This window comes from Protopterus annectens, chromosome 3.part1 (assembly GCF_019279795.1).
Source record: "Protopterus annectens isolate FY-2018-M chromosome 3.part1, PAN1.0, whole genome shotgun sequence".
Taxonomy (NCBI): Eukaryota; Metazoa; Chordata; order Ceratodontiformes; family Protopteridae; genus Protopterus; species Protopterus annectens.
The window spans coordinates 949,911,407-949,925,167 of NC_056732.1; the positions used below are offsets into that span (position 1 = coordinate 949,911,407).

At 41.5% G+C, this 13,761-nt stretch overlaps 1 protein-coding gene across 1 annotated transcript in view; it reads right to left on the reverse strand.

Annotated features, from left to right (window-relative positions):
- Positions 1-13,761, reverse strand: part of RTTN (rotatin) — a 3,641,098-nt gene that overhangs the window by 1,550,932 nt on the left and 2,076,405 nt on the right. The window contains exon 36 of the mRNA XM_044067142.1: positions 455-644. Within this exon, the coding sequence (XP_043923077.1) occupies positions 455-644 (190 nt within the window). The remainder of the gene's footprint in view (positions 1-454; positions 645-13,761) is intronic.

The window sequence follows — 13,761 nt, forward strand, 5'->3', positions numbered from 1 at the left end:
GAAATGAGATAAGAACTGTGTAAGCAGAAAAAAAAAAACGGTTAGACACAGGGAAAACACTTACGTCAATGTATGTTAACATGAATGCATATTTTAATGGGCAAAGGAGAGTCTAAGAAAATATGACCAATTCTAACAGGTGAAGAAGATAAATCAAACATATGACCTATTGAGTGTTCCTCAATGTCAGATCTTTAAATTCATTTTAATACTGTACTACAAAAAGGGCAGAGTTTCACTTCACCCTGAAAAATTATCCATCAGGAAAAGGGAAACAGCATTTTAACTGCAATGAAATGCGACACTAATTCTTATGACAAGAGTTACATGACAACTGCATTAGGTAACTACTTTACGGCAACAGAGGGAATGGTATCTCCTGATGAAGAAATCATTCCCCAGTATGTGACCTTCACCTTGGTGACCTAAACATATGAACAAATACCAAACCTACCTTCTGTGCTACTCCTTCCCTCTTTTCTGCCCAGCTCAGGAAAATTTAGCTCAAAACTGTGCCTTCCTAAATAGCAGGCGTGGGCCATCTGACTCACACATTCATAAAATAGGCAATGATGAAGCAAAACTTGCAATGCAGGAACTCCTACAAGAGACACTCCAGCTTCTTCATCATGAACACAAGGGCTCTGAAAAGAATAAAAAAAATGTGACAGCAACATAATTATACTTTTCAATAACTGCATAAAATGTATTACACAGTGGATAGTGTGATACGGGGTAAAAACTGAAAGGCTGAGAAAACTGTAAATATGTGCAGTAGAAGAGCTAGCTCCTGCTGTCGGTGTTCAGTGATGAGCTTACCTGAAGGCAGTGTGAAATATGTTAAGAGATTTAAAACTTATTGACCTATTTTAATCACTAAAACTATATCCATTCACTTCCAAGCGTTACCAAAATCTTCTCACTTATACTAAACGATGATGAATAACAACTGACAGGTACTTTGACTTGGTCAAAACACAAGGTAATAATCTATATCCAGTGAGTAGACTCATTTTATTATTAATTAAGAAAAGGGGGTAACACAGACACATATTCAGCAGAGGCTGAATACAACCTACCTATTCTTCAGTGCAACATAGTTTCCTGATTTATGTCCAGTTTAACACTAAATGGATCATGTTTCAAAAAGCTGTGGCTAGCTTTGCACCCACTTCAAATGGGCTGCAATGTGTGATAAAATAGAAGCATGATACATCAAGTACAATCCAACCATACAAATGAAATATCATGTTAGTTATTTATACATTTGTTAGCCAGAAGGGTGCTCTTGCCCAATTAAACTTTTCATTCACAAATCAGGCCAGAAAGTCAACAAAATACAATGCAAATAAATTTACAGTAGTGAACAAAAAGGTTGAAGTAAAGAAAGCTGATAAAGACTAACAATGATAATGACATTATTTGCAGTATAAAAAAGATGAACTATAAAATGTAGTTAACATGTAATTGTGTTAGAAGCATTTCAGTATATATATTTTCAGTTTTGTAATAGCAAGCCTTGGTCTTCACAGAGGTAGTGCTAGAGGCAGTAGTAGAACTGTGCAGCAATTGGAAATCTCACAGTTCTTTATCTAAAGTAACAGAGTATGAAAGTAAGAATCTGAGGCGGAGTAATGGGTATTAATGAAGGCAGCAGAAACAGGCATAGAAAATGGGAGAAAAGAGGATTAAGATAAATAAGGTTGATGAAGTACAGAAAAGTCTGAGCTATGACAGCAAAGGGAGAGTTAAAAATAGGTGCTGGTCAACAAACACTTAAAAAGTACAGTTTTGTACCTACCATAAATGTAGATGTCCGATAGGTATGCATCTGCGGTCATAACATATGGGCTGTCCTGCCTCAGGCAGCCCTTCGGTCGGCCGGATTCCAAAGTCTGGGTCTGGCCTCGGCTGATGTCGCACTTTCCCCGACGTCAGAGCATCTGGGGTATAAAAGCATCAGCCTACGCCATTTTCCTCAGTTTTTCTTGCCCCAGATGCCAGGTGCCCTCTATGAAGGCTAAATTTGGTTGAAAATGCCAAAAAATTCCAAACATAATGCAAAAATATATACATATACATATACATATACATATATATATATATATGTATATACAAACAAATACACCATATCAGATTCCCCCAGCTAGCTAATGGAGGGGTAAGCACCCTAGGAATACCACAGAGGGGAAGGAGGGAGGGTAAACCTGACTGCAGATGCATACCTATCGGACATCTACATTTATGGTAGGTACAAAACTGTACTATGTCCTTCAAGGATGCATCTGCAGTCATAACATATGGGTAGAATACCATAGCCAATCTGGGGGTGGTGGTACTAAGAAAATGATGGTGTAGTTAAGATAAGATACCCTGCAGGACTGCTGTAGCAAAACCTGCTCTGGATCTGGAGTATAAAGGTAAATTGTAATACTTGGCAAATGTATGCACGGAGCTCCATGTAGCAGCTTCTAAAATGTCCTTGGTAGCCACCCCTCTTAGGAAGGCTGTAGTGGTGGCTGTGGCTCTCGTGGAATGAGGCCTAATATTCACAGGAACAGTCTTTCCATGAAAGGAGTAGCAAAAGCGAATGCAATTTCCTATCCATTTTGAAATTGTCTGTTTGGAAATTGCTTTTCCTTGTGCCCCAGCAGCATATGCTACAAACAGTTGGTCAGTCTTTCTGTAACTTTTAGTTCTGTCCAAATAGTAGCGTAATTGTCTGTGTATATCCAGAGTGTGTAGAAGTTTCTCCCCTTTATTTTGTGGATTTGGGAAGAATGTAGGCAAGTGAATTGCTTGGTTCAAGGATACCCTAGATACCACCTTTGGCATAAAAGTAGGATTGGTTCTTAATGAAACTCTGTCTTGATGAAAAATAAGAAATGGCTGCACTGCCATTAAAGCTTGTAACTCAGATACCCTTCTTGCTGAAGTTATGGCCAGAAGGAATGCAGTTTTCCAAGACAGAAACTGTGGATCTGCCAATGCTGCTGGTTCAAAGGGAGGAAGTGTTAGTTTTTCCAGCACAAAGTTAAGGTCCCAAGTAGGTAAAGGTGGTTTCCTTGGAGGATTGATGTTTTTGATTCCTCTGAGAAATTGTCTTAAGAGAGGATGCGAGAAGACAGGTGGATTTACATTGTATTCTACTGAAATTGCTGAGGCATGTATCTTAATGGAAGAATAAGACAGGCTATTGTGGAACAATTCTGCTAAGTATTCCAGTATATGTGCCATGCTCATCACTGTCACATCTAGGCCTTTTGTTGTGTTCCAAATGAGAAATCTTTTCCATTTTGCTGAGTATGCCTTCCTTGTGGAAGGACGGCGAGCTTCCATAATAATGTCCTTTACTCTCTGGGATAAGCTATTCTGAGGAGGAGTCATGGTATTCTCCAGGCAGTTAGCTGCAAGGTTTTTAGGTTGGGATGCAGGATCTTGAAATTGTTCTGCGTCAGAAGAAGTGGCCATAGGGGGAGAGGCCACGGTTTCGTCTGTGACAAGCTCTTCAACAGTGGGTACCAGTGCTGCCTTGGCCAGTCTGGAGCTATCAGAATCACTCTTGGCTGTTCTGCCCTGATCTTCAGTAAAACCTTGGACATTAATGGGAGTGGTGGGAAAGCATAGACTTTCCGAGCTTTCCAGCTGAAAGAGAGTCCACCTTCCATGCTTGTGGGTGGTATGTCCTTGAGCAAAAGGTCTTCAGTTGATGATTGTGGGGTGAGGCGAACAGATCTATCTCCGGCCTTCCCCATGTTTGTGTTATGAGTAAGAAGATGTCTGGGTGCAGCATCCATTCGTGTGCATCCATGGTAGTTCTGCTTAAGCTGTCTGCCAGAGTATTGTCTTTCCCTGGCACGAACTGGGACTGCAGTTGTATATTGAGTTTCAAGCAAAGTTCCCATAGATTTATAGCCAGTCTGCATAGAGGGTAAGAATGCGTGCCTCCTTGCTTGTTTATGTACCACATAACTGTGGTGTTGTCTGTCCTTATTAGCAGGTGGCCCTGATGAAGGAAAGGTTTGAAAGCCTCAATTGCGTGTATCACTGCCAGCATTTCCTTTTGGTTTATGTGCATGCGTAGCTGTCCTTGAGACCATAGCCCTTGGATACATTTGTCCTCCATATGTGCTCCCCAACCTCGGTCTGAAGCGTCCATGGTGATGGTTTGGTTTGCTTTTGGTTTGTTGAAAGGCAACCCTCTGTTGGACTGGCAGGCTTAAGCCCACCACAGGAATTCCTTTTGAAGGCAAGGGATGAGTGGAATCAAAGTTTCTAAGCTGTGACTGTGCTGAGTCCATACACTCCTTAGGTACCATTGCAATTTTCTCATATGCAGCCTGGCTTGTGGAATTAGAATTATGCAGGATGCCATGTAACCCAGGGCCTGCAGGATTTTCCTTGCAGTCAGCTGAGTTTGTCTTATCAGATTCTTGAAATAATCCGGAAGTTGTTTTTGTTTTTCTTCTGTGAGAAAGGCCATTTGGGTGGTTGTGTCTAGATCTGCACCCAAAAAGGTTATTCTTTGGGATGGAACAAGCCTTGATTTGTGGAAGTTGACTGTGTATCCCAAGGCCTGTAATAGTTGGATGGCATAGCCCAAGTCCTTTAACAAAGTTTTCTTGTTGTCCGCTTGTATCAGGCAGTCGTCCAGATATGGGTAGATTTGAATCCCCTGAAGTCTGCAGTGTGCAATTACTGATGCCAGGCATTTCGTGAATACTCTGGGCGCAGTAGATAAGCCAAAGCGCAATGCTGAGAATTGATAATGCTCTGATCCTGCAAGAAATCTGAGGTGTCTTCTGCAACTTTGTCGAATAGGGACATGCAAGTATGCCTCCTTGAGATCTAGAGTCACCAGCCAAGACTCCTTGCCCAGCATGGGAAGAAGCTGCTGTAGGGTCAGCATCTTGAATTTTGGCACAATGAGGTAAGTATTCAGTGCGGACAGGTCGAGAATAGGCCTCCATTGATTTTCTTTTCTTGGAACAAGGAATAATCTGGAATAAAATCCTTGGCCTTGTTCTGAAAGAGGTACCTTTTCTATGGCTTTCATTTGTATTAATTTGGTGATTTGCTTCAAAGCCTCTGCCCTCTGATTTGGTGGCAGGTCTGGCATTCCTTTTCTTTTCGGCAATGTGTGGAAATGGAACCTGTATCCTTTGTCTATTATTTGCAGTGTCCATGAGTCCCTTGTAATGTAATGCCAATTTTTTGAAAATAAAGAAAGCTTTCCGCCCAATGGTGCTTCTAATTGAGCCCTGGTCGGCGGAGTCAAAATAAAGTCATTGAGTCTGTCCTGGTGTAGCAGTTGTTGTTGTTCCTGCACTACCTCTCTGGTTGGGAGGCTGCCACTGACGGCCTCTGTAGGAGCCTCTAGCTTGCCCTCTACCTCTGGCACGCCTGTTCCTGCCTCTCTGGGATCTGTCTGAGTCCGGAAAGGACCAATTCTTAGTAGGCCAATTTCTGCTGAATCTCGGTGGTTGTACCTGCAGAAAGTCCTTGACTGTTTGCACAGATTTTGCCTTTTCTTCAAACTTCTTTAAGACCTCCTGAGCCGTGGAACCAAATAATTTTTGCTTTTCCATTGGAGCATCCAGGAGCTTAGCTTTAACATGGTCCGGTAGAGATTGTTCCTTCAACCAGGCATGCCTTCGTACAACTGCCCCTGTCATAGCTGACCTACATGAAGCTTCCAGTGCATCATAACCACACTGCAAAAAATGGTTGCTAACCTGCTGTGAGTTATGTACCAGATCCTGAAGTGATTTACGGTCTAGGGGTTCAGAGGAGGAAAGCTTCTTATACAATTCATCTAACAAATACTCTTGGTACTGAATCATATGAAATTGACAATTTAATGCCCTCATGGAAAGAGTTGCAGAAGTATAAACTTTCTTTCCCCATCTCTCTAAAGCTCTAGACTCCCTTTCAGAAGGTAGAGGATTTTTAGCAGTGGCAGCTGCAACCCCTTTTGGGCCCTGGGAAATAGTTTCTGGGTCTGCAGTGTGGGCCTTGTACAGGTGTAGATGAGAATCCGGGACCCTGTAGTACCTATCAGGTTTGGCATGAGCTGGAGGGAGAGAATCAGGGGCTGTACTAGCATCTGAGTACACATCATCGATAACATTCAAAACAGGAGGTATAGCTAAAGGCCTATGCTGAGGTAAATGTAAAAAGGTCCTTAATCTCTTTCTAGAATCAGAAAATTCCTGGCCCTGCCATTGAAAATGTTCTCTCATAGAGTGCAGTGTCTCACCAAAAGAAAACTCTTCAGGAGGGGAGGCCGAAGGAATAGATTCTTCAGCATCAGAATCCTCGTAGGCCGAATAAGCCTCCTGCTGGTGTTCTGACAACACAGATTCATCCGTAGACTCGTCTGAAGAGTGGGGGTCAGAGGGCTCAACCCTGTGCCTTTTGTCTGGTGGTGGAAGAGAGCCCCTGTCCGGGTGAGGTTGAGAACCTCTAATTAAAGAGATAAGATCCTCTGCTAGGCTGAGAATCTGAGAGCCAGTAGAAGGCCTCTGAGAGGTAGTCTTGGGAGGCAAAGTTTTAGCAAGTTTGGCAGCTTTAGCCCTACAGAAGGCCTTAATGGACATGGATGCAGGGGGTCTGGCTGCACCACGTGCAGGAGTAGACTTGTCTAAAGGAATGGTGTCGGACATGTCCTGGACACCGGTTTCAGTAGGTAATTCAATAACCGACTCGGCCGGAGCCTCCGGGGCCGAGGTAGTCGGTTGAATGGATTCGGTAATAGGAAGCACCGAGGACTCGGTTTCAGCCGAAACCGAGACACTCGCGGTAGGCCTGACCGTGGTTTCAGCCGAAACCGCGGGCCGCGAGGGTCGGTCCTTGTCCTTCCGTTTTTTAACCACATGCGAAGTCGGAGTCTCCGACGGCATCTTATACGCAAAATTAGCCCCAAAAAATTCCTCTGCAAACTCCGACCGACGTCTAAGAGTTCGTCGGTTGAAGGAAGCACAGGCAGAGCAGGCCGAGACGTTGTGGTCTGGGCCTAAGCAAGGGAGGCATTAAGAGTGGAAATCCTTATGAGGTATTTGTTTCCCACAAGTTAAACAATTATTTACTTTATCTGACATCGGCTGAGGCAAGAAAGAGTCCCCAACGGGGTACTTAGCTTTTTCGAAGTCTTCGGTAGCTGAATCACAGGAGCTGGCCGACCGGCACTTGCGAACTGCTTCTGCTTCGGGCACCACGCGGCAAGAAAGACTGGGGAAAATGGCGTCGGCTGATGCTTTTATACCCCAGATGCTCTGACGTCGGGGAAAGTGCGACATCAGCCGAGGCCAGACCCAGACTTTGGAATCCGGCCGACCGAAGGGCTGCCTGAGGCAGGACAACCCATATGTTATGACTGCAGATGCATCCTTGAAGGACATGTGGCTAAAGAAATTCTTAACAGTAGGATGACTGATGGGGCGCTATTATTTCATGGACATCGTAGATAGTGCTATGTAGTAGAAAGTTACCCATAATTGTAAAAGCTATGGCACTGGTTTGCTTTTTGATGCGTTTCTTAAGAGATTTTCTAAGATCCTGTAATGTTGTGATAAGCTATACTGTCTTGAGGCATTCTGTTCCAGTGTTCTGAAGCAGTTATGGAAAATCATCTTTCAGCAGTTCCCATAGTGTAAGATGACCTAACAAGAAAGATGTTATCCACATTTCTGAGGGAGTCAGGAGTGATTCTGAATTGGAATAATTCTTTAAGTGCAGGACAGTAACATTCATAAATTTAAACTAATTAAGTAGGAAGGAGAGACTAGCAACTACTGGGAGACAAATGCATTTCTATTAAGGGTGGCTCAGTGGTGTTCATGAGGACTTGGATCACAATTCTTTTCCATTCTCTTGAGAAGCTGAGCATTTATGAAGGGGGGTATAAGCAATATTCTATCCCACAGACTAGCACACTGATTGCTGTGATTTACCTTGCTTCTTTTGTTAATAGATTAGACATTTGTAGGCTACTCTGAGTTGTGTTAAGTACCTTTTGTGACAGTGTCTACATGAGGGAAAAGAGAAGAGAAAGAGGGAGCATGGTTTAACAGAAGACCAAGGTACTTTTACACAGTACCAAAAAGGAGGTGTGATGGCAAGAGTAAAAAAATGTGAAGAAGTTATATTGAGGTAAGTCTTCTCTATGTCCTAAATAGCACACGTGCATTTCTTTTTTTTCATATTTAGTTTATTACTGCACATTCAGATCCCAGGTAGTTTAAAGTCATTTTGTTATAACTTGGTGATTTGGAGTTGTGATACTGCTGATCTAGTGAAGACAATGTCATCAGCATACAGGATATTTAAGTTTGCTACATTCCATGGGAGGCCATTAATGAATAACAAGCAAAGTTGTACTTGTACTGATTTCTGTGGCATACTAATGGATTCAGGCAAAATGTTAGCATCACCAGTGTCTTTAGCAATTGTAAAAGTTCTGTCTAGTAAGTAATTTGTAAACCAGGTGCACACTTCATCAGAAAAGTGACACTTTTTAAGCTTTTGAAGTAACATGTTATAGTGAAACAATGAAACTCTGAGGTTTATGAAGACAGCTTCAGTAAGGCTTCCTTTTTCAATGTTGATAAAGATGGCATTGATCAGTAGGAATATGGCATGAATTTTATTTTATATGTACATTTTATTCAAATATTGGTTTGAAACTAGTACTATCAGTAAAATATGTTCTGTTAACTTCACTTTGCCGCATTACACTGCCAAATCTGCAGACTTTCATGTGTACCATACAGAAAAGATTACACATCCTCTTGGATATCTACTGCCATGATATATGTACTTGATTAGCATATTACTGTTATTTGTTTTTTGTTAATGCCTCTTTTTAGGCATGGCCTGAGATCACTGTCTGGTGACTTGCATAAAGTCACAAAGCATATGCAGAGAGAATGAGGGATTCAGACCAAGGACAATTAATTGTTCTGAAATACTGTCATGAAAGTGCAACTCTGTTTTTAATTGAATTTTAATTGAATTTAAGATCCATTTCTTTACAGACCTGTCATAACAGAAAAATGTTTTAAATAATTTTTATCCTCGTGCCTGCTGATCATCAAGCTTTGCCTCAATTAGATATTAGTCTGCCAGGGGGGCCATTGTCCAAGCATCCAAAGAGGTGCTTTGTTCTTGTGTTGGCATTCAGGTAATGACAGCTTTTTCATATTTATAGCACTTGGGTCACCTCTAGGGCTGCTAATTCCCCTTATACATGCATTAATGCATTCTACCACATCATATGGCAACAGTTACATCACTGGCTCAGAAGGCCACACCTACATCTTCCTGGCACCGACTCCTCACATCATGTCTGATTTCTGTTCTCCAGCTGAGGCCATGCTAGACCAGTGGTGTGAACTGCTTGAGGATCACCATCCCTCTTCATAATGATTGATAAATGAATATGCAGAATAGTAGAAAGTGAGACACGAGGACGAGGACTTTGTATTTAAAATTACTTACCAGATATTTGCAGAGAAACATCTGTATATGTAGAAAGAAGGCATAGATGAGGAAAGCGTCCAAATGCGCATTCCTTGGAGAAAGCATATGACAAGGTTTTAAGACAGCATATTTGGACAGTCTTGTGATGATTCAAAATCTCAGAAACACTGGTAGAATTAGTGCATGCTATATAGAAGGACTCGATGACTCAGTTATGAATAAGTGTTCATATTCACAAAGGGTTCCCAGTGGCATTGGGAGTGCATCATGGTTCAGCTTGAAGCCCACTGCTGTTCATACTGGTAATGGACTATATTAACAAACAGGTTAGATGGGACAGATCAACAATGCTGCTGTAAGCAGACGGTATGACACTACAATCAGACTCTGAACAGGAACCTCATCAAATAATAAGGGAATGCAAAACTGAAAGCACATTGGATAAAAGTAAGTACAGAAAAGACAGCTGTCATGGTATCAAGTGGAGGAAATCAGAAGCTGAAAATTGAGATAGATGGGAAAATGGTGGAACACATTAACAGCTTCAAATATCTAGAGGAGGTGGTTGAAAAGGGAAATCTTAATGATGGACTCACAGCTAGAGTCAAAGGAGGTGCAGGTAGCTGGCACAGAGGGCTAGAGATAGTGTATTGCAGAAGAATGCCAAAGAAGCTAAAAAGTGAGGTGCACAAAACAGTGGTGTCATTAGCACCTCTGTATGGTACAGAAATCCGTCAGAGATGGCAAGCAGTCGAGCAAGCTAGAGGTGATGGATATGAAGTGCTTGAGACAAGTGGTAGGATGCATACTGTGGGGAGAGAAGAAGAAATGATTGTCGCAAAAAGAGATACTGCTAGTCCAGCTATCTGGAATTGTGTAAATAATTATATGTCACTTGTGAATATCAACATGATTCATACAAGATACTTGTGTTACAAATGTATTAGAACTGTATATCAGGTGTATATCAAACTGCTAGTACAGAAGTGTGTGTTGAAAAGGTTTTAGCAAAGTGCTTAAAATGTAACCACAGCATGCCCTACTGGAATACAGAAGGTTACCTTCAGAAAAATAGCTGAAATTAAATTACTTTATGGCCAGGCCACAGAAATATGTTATCTTTCAGTTTCAGTACAGCAAGAGACACAATGTCTAAAACTGGGGAGTTTTCTGTATTGTCTTGGAAGTGTTTTACTGATTTAGGACTTCCACCTTTTGTCATAAGTCTGAGGAAATGCCCTTGTCTATGTATTTTCACAGTTAGATGCTAAATACTGGCAGATTTCAGCAGTGAGGGATTTTATCTCGGATAGAGTCAGATAACAAGAAATGATGTCATTCTGCAAGGTATCCCAGCACTAATATTTGAGATATTAATTTAAGAACTCTCTGAGAGAGAGAGAGAGAGAGAGCATTCTGTACTCTGTCTTGGACCTGACAACACCAAGATCCACTCACCACATCTGCCTTGTTGCTCTAATTAAGTAAGTGTACTAGGGGACAGTAATTCTCTTAGATACAGTCAAGAATATAGCAAAGCATAGTTTAGATGTTTTTCTTTCTTTATTTGAAACTATCCTGCAATGTTATTTTAAATATTTCATGTGATTTTGAACTCTGATGTCACTGTAATTATGTACCGAGTATTTTCTTGTTCTCTTATTATTTATTATTAAATATATTTAAACTTTTCATTGTGGCTGATCTGTCTAGAGATATTTAAGTTCTGGGAGTACTTGCATATTTATTTGGTGACACTGTGTAGGCCACCCCTAATAGTCTTACTCTTGGTCAAACTACCATTTGTATTAACAGTAACATTACACAGTAAGATTGGACACTCTTTGTTAAGGGCCTTAAAGTAGCTGAAAAGGAGTTGGCTGGTGGCAGTGATAACTACTCCATAGTCTGGGGAAAAGGAGGCATAGCTATTAAACCTGTGCCAGCCTTTTCCAGGCATGTGTGTGTGTATATAAATCAAATCTCAAAGAGTGTGTGCGTCAGCTATTTGGGCAGGGACACAAAGCACTGGTGGACAGGGAGGGTGCTGGAGGTCTTGGCTTGGGCACTCAGCTGAGATCTCAACTCTATAGCTGTGCCAGTGGGGAATCTTATTGGGGATTTGGAGAAAAAGGAAGAAACCAGCCCCGGACTGACTGTGGTTTCTGTATGCTCTTAATGGAAACTGCACTTCACTTTGTGTGTACTTGTCATCCTCCCAGTGTACGTCCCTCACTGGAGCTATTGTTGAGGATTGAGGCTCCCTGATTACTGGTCCAGTGGTGGGGTATCAGAATGATAACATCAGAGCTGACGTCAAAGTTGATCCAGTTGCAGAAAAGGTCAAAGAGAACAAACATCAGTGGGGTGGATACATGTGTAGGAAAGCAAATACTGATCTTGTGAAGAAGCTTTAGGAGAGACAGAAAGAAGGCAAGAGGAAATGAGGACATCCAACAAAGAGATGGATGGACTGCGTGATGGAAAAAAATAGATGGCATCAACTGACAAGACAACCTCTCCTCACGTAGAAAATGTGTGTTACATATGCTCAATCCACAGCGGGAAGAGATTTGCCTCTTCTCTCCAAATTTTTTAATAATGACTTCTGGGGGATCTCCAAAGAGGATACTACCCTAGAAAGAAGCATCCAGGATTTTCTGGTGCAGGTTTCTATGGTAAGAGGAAATTTTAATATTGGCAACCCACAGAGATTGTTCCCACAAACAGCTGTCCTACTATTATATCTGCAGTGATGAATATGCACTAGATTGTGTTAAAGTTCAATGTGTGTCTGTTTAATTTCTGCACAGACTCTTGATCATTAGAATTAGAATGCATAACGGAAGACAAAGACACTATTCATAAAAGATCTGGAAACAGCTCACAACTACATTGCTCAAAAATCTGGTACAAAACCAAAAACAATTTTTAGATATTACTGTAATTCACTTAGAAACTTAGAAGAACAACAGGGTTTGCAACAACATGCATTTTAAAGAATAAGAAGTATGAAACACTAATGTCTGGCATTACTGAATTACTGTAATCCTCAGTGATTTATATGAAAATCAAAAATATTAAAAGGGCAAGAAAAAAATATGAGGCAAAATCAGGGACAGTTGAAAGGTATTTCTGGAATTAAGACAGAGGGCAGACAGATTCAAGGAATCTCAGACCCAGCGTGGAAGAGGAACAGGTGCTACCAGATTTGTCTGTAGTGGTCTTAGACTGATTGTCCAGAGGAAAAGTCTTAAATGCTGAAACTTGTGAAAACACTGGAATCTACTTTGGAAGACCATTAAAAAGGAAACTCCATTTCTGTTGGGGACAGTATAAGTGGTTGGCCTATATAGGCACTGAGATGAAGATTAAATATTTCTGGATTGTAAAAACAGCTACCTTCAGGATAGGTTGGTTCCAAAAGACAGAAAATATCAGGGTTCAGTCTTCTCCTCCTGAAGTATACATTGAGACAATTCATCAGTCTGTCAGCCACCACAATTAAACAGTCCTCAGTTTGAAAATTAGTGGAGGAAGAAGGGTCCCTTTCTTGGTTTATTTCCAGAAAGCAAACTATAATGCCACATCTTACACAATGAGAAAAGAATGAGGGTGAAAGGGATACTCCACTTGTCATTTTTATGGGCTTCAGGAAGAAAAAGGGGAGAAAAGTACTGTATGCAGGACTCGCATACAACCTGCTGCTAGCCTGGCATACACTGGATATATAATTACCAAATATGGTGCCTAAATAAGACAGGCAGGTACTAAGCCTGGCTCCAACAATGTGGACACATGATTAAGCCTGTTAGAATAGGTAAGCATGAGCAAACAACTCATCAGTGTTCCCAAGTCAACAGTGCAAAATACCACACAGATTATCAAAGTCCTGCATTGACAAAGATACACATGAAAGTCCAAAGGAAGATGCGGGGGGGGGGGGGGGGCTATAGAAACATATTCACCCATTTCTGGGGGGGGGGGGAGTAAAAAGGAGATGAGTTAATCCCCTTGGTCTGAGTTCAGACTTAGAAATATATGCTGCACATTCAGCAATCTGCTCGGTGACTACCTGTAGTACCTCAAGGGGCCACTATGATCATGAAGAGGCAGCAATCAACACCTGGGTCCTGCTTCTAAGAAATGTTGCTGGGGTGGTGACTCTCCTAAGCTACACACACATCTGAAGATGATAACCTGGTTATTAAGCTTTCATAAGAAAACATAAGAGAAGGAGAAGAGATCATTACAGATGCAGTAATATATGAAGCTTCAAAT